Here is a 9,006-nt window from a genome sequence, read left to right on the forward strand (position 1 = left end):
CACACACACACACACACACACACACACACACACACACACACACACACACAAACTACCATCTTGTTCCACGAGTGTTTTTACAGCTTCTATTCATTTGGACCTTGAATTCAGGTCAATTCACAAAAGTCATGACTGAAGTAAAAGCCAATTTTTAAAAGTAGTTTATTTAATTTGTAATTTCTTTTTAAGGGAAATAAGTAAGGGAGGGAAAATAGATATACCCCCCCTAAAGAATTTAGAGATTTTATTTTTAAGCCATATAAGTTATTAATCGTCCCAAATATAAACTGAAACAATCTTTTGTGTTGCTTCTCCAAAACATTACAAGTATGCTCCCCACGGAACACAAACGTTACCATTAAGATGACCAAACGTGTTGTAAAACACCTAAACATAATGTTTGTATATATCCATAAATAAACTTGCCGGTTTATTTCCCTCGTTTTTTTTTATTTTATTTTATTTTATTTATTTATTTTTATTCTTTACTAATCTAGGAGACGATTCTCACAGCTGCCGTGTGGCGGTGGAGCCGATGTGCCGAGGCCAGCGTCTTCTGCAGGAGTCCGTAGAGGTGCACCTGAAGGGGGCGCTGCAGGGCTGGGATGCTTCGTGCCTGACTCGAACTCCCACCGAGTCGTGGCTGCTTCAGCTCCTCAGCAGCAGCTACCAGGAAGTGGCTGCCTTCCTGCCTCTCTTCACACAGCTGTCCGCTCTTTCACTTCAAATGGTGAGAGACCAGAGAGAAGCTGACATTTATACCACATGGGAGTTTTTATGGAGATGTGACACGGATGAGATTCTGCAAATACCAAGCAAAGACACAAATTCTCATGTGAAGCTTTCTTTTCCCCTAAAACACAAAGATGATGCACACCTCATCAGTAAGCAGTGTATGGCTGCAGTTATTGATTATTTTAGTAATCAATTAATCTGCTGACAAACCGGGGGATTGCACATTCTACAGATTTTTAATTTAACTTCTTAATCCTCTCTGACCAAATATTAAAAATACATTAAAAGATGCAAATAAGCTATTTTTAAATTATAAGAAAATAAATATTTAATTACATAAATTGCAATACAATGACATTCCTATAGCGAATCTGAATTGAGTGAAGCTAAAATTAGTTTTGGCTAAAATATATTTACTGGACAAAGGTGTTTTTTATCTTTAATGCAAAAATGTAAATATTTTTTGCACTTTTGGTTTAATTACTGCGCTGAAATTGTATTTCTTTTCACCAACTGGTCCTTTTTTTTTTTGAGTCTGTATGCTCCAGTTAATTATTAATTCATTACTACAATAACTGGTGATTGTTTTAATAATCAGTTAATCACGATTAATACACTTAATTGTTTCAGCCCTGTAAGGTGGAAGTCGCTACAGTGACCTGAAACACAACTACAAAATGCAGCAATGAAAGTTAAACAAGCTTTTTAAAATCCAGTCTAAACATTGTATTTGTTTTATTGATTTTTTTTTTTTTTTTTTGTGCTTTACGTTACAGTTCTTTTTTTTTTCTCCTCCAAGTTAGTTCTAGCGCTAGCTCAAAGCAAGGACACACCTTCTCCTTTTAATGTAGCTCTTAATAAAAAATCTGATCTGTCTTAAAAGTCGAGCTGCGTGGAGTTAAACAAACGGAATGAGAGCGTTTAACGCAGCACGACGTCTGATGTTTAAGCAAAATGGCTTTTCGCTTGGTGACTCTGATCTTTTCATTCCCTGCTTTAATTGTCTCCACAGCTTGCTGAAGTCGGCCACAGTGGGCTGTCGTGTCCCGCCGTCTTCTCCCCGCTGTCCCAGTCCACAGCTCTGCTCACCGTTTTCCAGCCGATCGTCCTTCAGCACGACCAGCTGCTGAAGACGAACGTCTCCGCCCCCTCCGCCGCGGAAACCTCCGCTGACCTGCCGGAAGTGGTGAACAGCGTTCTGGGCGTGGTCTATGACATAATGAACCAGGATGGCGACAGGACTGACGGTAGGAATTAAAGCAGACTGAACCTGAAACAATTAATCGGATTAATCGATTATTCAAATAATCAACTAATTTAGTAATTGATTAATCATTAACTGGAGCATACAGACTCACAAAAGGCCATTTACTTAAAGAACAACACACTCAGAGCAGTGACTAAACTAAAACTGTAAAAAAAAAAAAAAATCTACATTTTGCATCTAAGATTAAAATAAGAAAACAACCTTTGTCTATAAATATGTTCTACCAGAACTCCTCAAGTCGCAGTGCTAGATTCACCCAGTTCAAATTCTATAAATAAATCTCCTATTCAGCACCTTTTGCTATCCAATTATTATTTGGTTAATTTAAAAAATAATCAAAATATCAGAATAGTAGAGAAATATTCTTTATTGTCTCATGGTGGGCAAAGTTTACGTAATCGGGACTGTGCATAATAAAATAAAAAATATAGGAAAATAAGAATAAGAGACTGTACATTGAGGACAAATTTACAACATAAAACAAATACTAAGACAACACTCAGTCCCAAGTCAGACTCCACTGACAGTTTCTGTAACATTCGTAGCACATCTGCAGGGTTCATGTGTGCGTCAAGCCTCAGTTGCAAATCATTGTGTGTGTGCATGTTTTCCTTCCACTCAACTTTCTATGAATACTCTAACCTTTTAAAAATATTAAAACTTTGAGACACTGAATTATCCGTTTTCATAATCTGTAAGTCGTAATGGTCAAAATGACAAGAAATAAAGGCTTAAAATATTTCACTCTGTGTAATGAATCTATATGAGTAACAAATGGTTTTCTGGATGACACCAGTTAGCACTTTTTTTCTGAGCTTGGGAAATTGTCAAATATTCTTTTTAAAAAGTCCTAGTTTGATTTGTAGTTATGAAAGTGTTTATAGTTTTTGCTCAATTCAGCTAACTGCAGATGTTTGTACATGTTGTGTGTTGTCTGAGAATCCATCCCTGAATAGTGTAGCAACATGTTTTTAATGCTGAGCTCAGTTCAGCATTAAAAACATGCTGAACTGTTTTTAATGTTCAGCATTAAAACAGCTGTATGTAAATTTGCTTTCGTTTCTTGTAAAGATGAGGTCCGGGACCCTCCTGCACCTGAGTGGGCCACACAGGAGCTGAGCCACAGGTCACCAATGACACACACCTTAGAGGCCTGGTTCCCACAGTCGGATCAGTCAGGAGTCGGCGCCAATTTAATGGAGTCAATAAGGTACAAAAGGAATTCTTATTTATTTGTTTGTTTATTTTGTTTTGTTCTGTTTTTTGAAGGCTGCTGCTGTCGTCGTAGGCTTTATTTTTTTTCAGTTGCTTATCTGGCAGTGGCGATGGATCATCTGCCTAAAATGAAAACTCAATCATATCACAGAGTAAATCTACTCACACTTTGCACCAGAAATTGTGCAAAGTTACAAGACTTTGCACAATTTCTGACTTTCCCTATGCATATTTATTTAATAAGGAGACATAAAAACAGACTTTAACAGCTTTAATTTTTTTGTAATGATAAAAAAATAAAAAAATTTCTGTCATTAACAAAATATTTTTATACAGCATTTTATAAATAACCCTGCTTTACATGTTTCCTTTAACAAGAAATCTTGACCGATTTGATAACACATGATCTGAATCTGCCTCGAAGGCATTACAATCACTAGCTGCCTCCCCAATCACCATATTAATGTGCAATTTGACTCTTCAAAAATAAATTGAGCTGATTTTTTTATTTTTTTTTACTGTATCGAAATTAGTGTATTTTGCAAAACTGCAGTACACAGGTCACATGACCAGCAGCCAGATGTTGCCACTGGTCCAAACCACGAAGACGAAGACAACAGGAAGTAGTTGGAGGATGATGTTTTTTAATGACCTATCACACAAACAAACTTGGTTACGTGTGATTTTAATTGTGTTTCTTATTTAACGGAAACACTGCTATTGCAAAATTGTGTTTTGTTTTGTTTTTTTCGACATTAGTGAAATGCCGACAAAGTTTTGTGCACATTTGTAATGGAAACGCAGCTGATGTTGCACTTCATCTAGATCTGCTTCCAGGTTTGGAACATGATGACATTGACATGAAGAAAGAAGAAACAAACGTTTTCTGAAATGATTGTTTGCAGATTGCTCCATGTGGTACCTGAAGAGGGATCAGCTGAGGATCTTTTTGAGGCTCAGCAGAATCTGGTCAGCGGTCTGTCTGAACTGTACCAGGAGTCAGTCAGCAAAAAGGGGAAGAAACGTACGCAAGCTCCTTTTTATATATGTCATAATTCTTTCCACCTGCTACTCAAAATTCAGCTACTTTAAAATCCAAAACCATTTTTAAAGGCGATTGTTGTCCTACGTTCACCTTTTACGGATCTTTTCTCTTATTTTTTTATTTTTTTTTTTACCTCCTTTTTCTTTGGCTCCTGGCCTTGCAGGGGGTGCCCACCGTACGCCGGTGAAGCAGAAGATGAAGACAATGAGTCGCTCACTGCAGATGCTGAACGTGGCGCGGCTAAACGTGAAGGCTCAGAAGAGTCAGAGCGAGGCCGAGCCGCCGGGCGCCGACAGAGCCGGGAAGAGACGGCTAAGTGACAGGAACAAACCGGCAGCGACGAGCGCGCTCAGTAAGTTAAACTTCTAAATAAAAGTCTGACGATGTGCTTGAATAACACATTTCATATTGATTTTTGCTGCTTTGTTTTCCATCTCTCAGGTTTTTCTAGTGAGAAAGAGCTGCTGAGGCACTTGAAGGCCGGTTACAACAAGACGGTAGCAGAGAGAGACTCGTCTCTCCTGACCACCGCTCAGCAGCTTCTCAACGCCGTAAAAACATTTCTGACTGCAGAGTCAGACTGGCAGGTAACACAATGTTTTTTTTTTTTTTACCTTATAAAGATTTGTTTTTGTTGCAGTCCAGGGCTAGGCAATAAATCAATATTATTGAGCTTTTGAAGATGTCATTTTTGGAAAATCTGAATTTATTAAGCTCATTGGATTTTTATATTTCATAGCAATGTCAGGGCGGCCATCTTGTTTTTATTTAGGTTTGGAATTCTGGTCAACTTTATGACTGAGGGTCAGGCTAAGATGTTTTTGTTTTTATTTACAAAAATAAAATCATAATTTTGCCAGAATAAAGTCATTATTTTATGAAAACTGCAACATGAAAAATAGGAATGGAATAAAAGGAGGAATATTGAGCAACTTGTGAAGTCATAGTTTAATATAATTTAATACTTAATAGAAAAATATGGCCTTTTTGCACATCATCCTCAAATTATCATCAACATTGAAATGATTGTATCTACTTCTAAATGGACTGACCTACTCATGTCAGATCCAGATAACTCCTCCGTCAAGGCTGTTTTTCCTCATTAAAACAACTTTTTACTCATCATTTTAAGTCATTTTTCTGGTAAAGTTGCATCAGTTCTTCTAATCTCATAACTATATTCTCGTAATTAAAGAGAAATTCTCGTAGCCTGGCTCTGATTCTCGTCGTTGATTGAAATAAAAGTCACTTTGGAGAACTTTTCCTGTCATGTTATGTTCTGTCAATGAATGTTAAGTTCATTCTATAACCACATCGTCTCCTCTGTAGGAAAAGGCGTCTCTGCTTGTGGAACAGCATCTCATGAAGACCGGCAAATCGATCCGCCAGCTGTACCCCAGCGCTGACCAAGCCGAGAGCAAAGTCAGAGAGTGAGTGATGGATTCACTTGATGAACCGATTCCTCCTCGTCTCTCTGTTCTCGTGCTGTATCTGGATCGTTTAACTCTAACTAATCAAACCGATCTAGGTGCCAACTGCAAGTGATGCTGCGGCTGGAGCTGTGCAGACGTTTTGCTTCCAAACAATCCCACTCAGACGCAGACCGGATGGTGGAGGAGGTAAAAGGGTCAACATTCCTGTCGACAGAACGCAGCTGTCTTGTGTTTTTCTCTAGTTTTAATATTTTTTGTCTTTTGTCAGGCGGCGGAAATGCTCAGAATAATCTCGTTAACCAAAGACCCGGCGTGCCTAGCAAGGTTTCTTCAGGACGAAGTCCTCCCAGGGTATGTGTGCACCTCTACAGAGATGGGAGTTCTTTATGGTGCCCCAAAAGGGTCAAGAAAATGCAAGAAAAAAAAAACGGCAACAGAAGTTATGGTAGACTTGTTAGCTTAACTTCTGTTTTAACATAGTTTCCATTGTGGCTTTTGACTGTTTTCTTGTAGCTTCTACATTTTGTTGTCCTTTCTGGGCCACCGTAGTTCTTTGGGTAGTTCATGACTTTTCTCCATTTCATTTTATTTTTTTTTATTTCATTCACTATATAATAAATATGAATAGTTTAAGTAACAACTAAAACAAATCATGTGAAAATGAACAAAAAAGAAGTGCAAACTTACTTCTGCCAGCTATTCACATAAAAATAAAATTAGCTGTTTCGCTCAAAAGACATCAACTTACTCGGCACCATATTGCGTCATCATAATTTTCAAAACTTTTTCAAATGCAGAAAGAGATTTAGATTGTTTTATCTGACTGTCAAGTTTATTCCAGACACTGACACTCCTGACACTTTCGCTCACACTTTTTCTATAATCATGAACAGAAATAAATGCTTGAAACACATCACTTGGTTTGTCATAAAACTTTTTTGTTTCATGTATAAATTTGTACATTTGGGTTTGAATTAAAATTTTTGAGTACACAGTTTGAGGTAAACTTCACCAAACCCTGTTATTTAAATTTAGTACATGAACCTCTTTTTGTTTTTGTTTTTTTTCCTTTAGTTTCCAACAGTCCTAAAGGAGAAGAAGCGCCATATTTAAATGCTTCCCAAGAACTAAAAACAAAAGTGTTGTTTCTCCATCCCGACAGCTTCCTGACTGCTGTTCCGAAAGTGCTTGCAGACGTCTACAACAGCCTGGGCACTCAGCTCCCTGACGCCCTGGTGGCCGTTCTGCCTGCTGACTTCTTCAGCGACGACTCTGTTGCCAAGGACAGCATCTCCCCCTCTGCCTCCTCGCCTGCCGTCTCGGCACAGAGCCTCGTCTCTAACGACGGCTTGCACGACCTGCGGAACCGTTCGGCCAACAAGAGGAGGCGGGTTTTGCAAAAAAATGCTCCAAGAAATTGGAGAAATAATGAAAGGAGTGTTGTAAAATTAACAGCGTTGCTGTTGTTTTTATTTTTTTTTATTTAAAGAAAAAACATGGTAAACCTTCAGGGTTCAATATATGTTTTATAAGTCTTTAATTTGTTTTCTGTGCAGGAGTGGAATGTTGACTCGACATCGCAGCATGACTGAGTCCACACAGAGTCTTCGTCAAATACAGCTGCCCAAGAAGACCACAAGAGCAGTAAGTTCCTTTTTTTTTTTAATTAATTAATTAATTTTTTTTATATTTCACTTTTCACACAGAGCCATCTGGATTTGGATTTTTTCCCCTTAGTAATAAACACAGGGTGTTTCCCATAGTGTATGATCAGCCTGGCGGGCCACCAGGCTTTACCTGCTCCCCCACCAGGCTGAGCATTGTTTGTTTATTGTTATAGGTTTTTTAAAAAAATATGTATATATATATATTCCAGTAACAGTGATAGCAAAAACAGGTTAAAAATGTGTTTGGTGAAACAGTAACAACTTCAGCAACTAAAGTGACGAGTCACGGATCAAAAAAATGTGGACACTTTAATTGGGATGAAACAATTGATATTTATTTTAATTGCATTTTTCTGTGTTTGTCTTTTCTTGACTTTTTAGTTGTTGTTTAGGTGTTGTAAATATGATGTCTTCCAACAACACAGGTCATATTTTCAATTTTCCTGTCAACTTTTGAACTCAGACATGGTGGGCAGCTGGACCACCGGGCTTAGCAAGTTTTCTGAAACGGCTTCATTCAATAACTGCATTCTCTGTTTACTTGTGTTGTCTCTAATACCATGCCATACCAACTTTATTTATAAAGCACTTTAAAACAACCACAGCTGATACAAAGTGCTGTACATCAAAACACAACATAACAATAAAAAAAATAAAAAAAAACAACTTACAGTTTAAAAACAAAAGCATACAATTTAAAACTAGATCCCGCTGGAGTTGAAAGCCAAATAAAATAGATGGGTTTTAAGACGAGCTTTAATAGTGGACAGTGAAGGGGCCTCTCTGACCTGCAAAGGCAAGTCGTTCCATAACTTAGGACCCATGACAGAGAAAGCCCTGTCCCCTCTGAGCTTCCTTCTGGATCTCAGTACCTCCAAGAGCAGCTGATCGGCAGACCTGAGAAACCGATGAGGTATATAGGGGTGAAGAAGCTCAGAGAGGTAAGCCGGGCCAAGATTATGTAGTGATTTAAAATAAACATAAGAATTTTAAAATGAATCCTAAAATATACAGGCAGCCAGTGAAGTGAGGCCAGGACAGGGGTCACATGTTCCCTCTTTCGAGTTCCTGTCAAAAGTCCTGCAGCAGCATCTGAACCAGCTGCAGACGTGGGAGCAGCGACTGACTGACTCCCAGATAAAGTGCGTTACAGTAATCCAATCTAGTTGAAATATTTAATATTTAAATTGGTTTGATTTTCTGAAAAACAAAAGTGTGAGAAACATTCAAGTAATAGGAAGTGAGGAACACTTCACACCCATGCAAGTTAAAAACTGGTTGAAAACAAATGAAAGAACGAAGAGGTAATTGACATATTAATTCTCAATGACTAATCCAAGCACTTAATTCAAACATATTTTTTTTTCACCTTAGTCCAAAATGAAGATCTCCCCTGCAGTGAAGAAGCCTGCAGAAGTACAGCAACCTCAGAAACAACAAACACAAGGTATGTGTAGAAAAATTAAAGTAGCGCTGTCGGGATCAGACTAGAGGACGCAAAAAGGTTGTTTCTCACTTTATAATATGAAGAACATCCCGCGACTCATCGTTTTGTCACAAAAAAACCTGACCACCAACTACTTCCTGTTGTCATTGTCTTTGTGGTTTGCATCAGCGGCAGTATTGGGTTGTTGATCATGTGAC

The 9,006-nt window shown here is 38.1% G+C and overlaps 1 protein-coding gene across 1 annotated transcript in view; it reads left to right on the forward strand.

Moving 5' to 3' along the window:
• Positions 1–8,853, forward strand: part of LOC103152848 (treslin-like) — a 12,040-nt gene extending 3,187 nt beyond the window's left edge. Inside the window, exons 3-14 of the mRNA XM_016661458.1 lie at positions 498–730; positions 1,748–1,982; positions 3,074–3,212; positions 4,123–4,241; positions 4,426–4,614; positions 4,704–4,849; positions 5,592–5,692; positions 5,791–5,881; positions 5,964–6,046; positions 6,858–7,082; positions 7,252–7,339; positions 8,737–8,853. Of these exons, the coding sequence (XP_016516944.1) occupies positions 498–730; positions 1,748–1,982; positions 3,074–3,212; positions 4,123–4,241; positions 4,426–4,614; positions 4,704–4,849; positions 5,592–5,692; positions 5,791–5,881; positions 5,964–6,046; positions 6,858–7,082; positions 7,252–7,339; positions 8,737–8,853 (1,766 nt within the window). The remainder of the gene's footprint in view (positions 1–497; positions 731–1,747; positions 1,983–3,073; positions 3,213–4,122; positions 4,242–4,425; positions 4,615–4,703; positions 4,850–5,591; positions 5,693–5,790; positions 5,882–5,963; positions 6,047–6,857; positions 7,083–7,251; positions 7,340–8,736) is intronic.
• The last annotated feature ends 153 nt before the right edge of the window (positions 8,854–9,006 follow it).

The sequence above is a fragment of the Poecilia formosa genome, unplaced genomic scaffold (assembly GCF_000485575.1).
Source record: "Poecilia formosa unplaced genomic scaffold, Poecilia_formosa-5.1.2 Scaffold330, whole genome shotgun sequence".
Lineage (NCBI taxonomy): Eukaryota > Metazoa > Chordata > Actinopteri > Cyprinodontiformes > Poeciliidae > Poecilia > Poecilia formosa.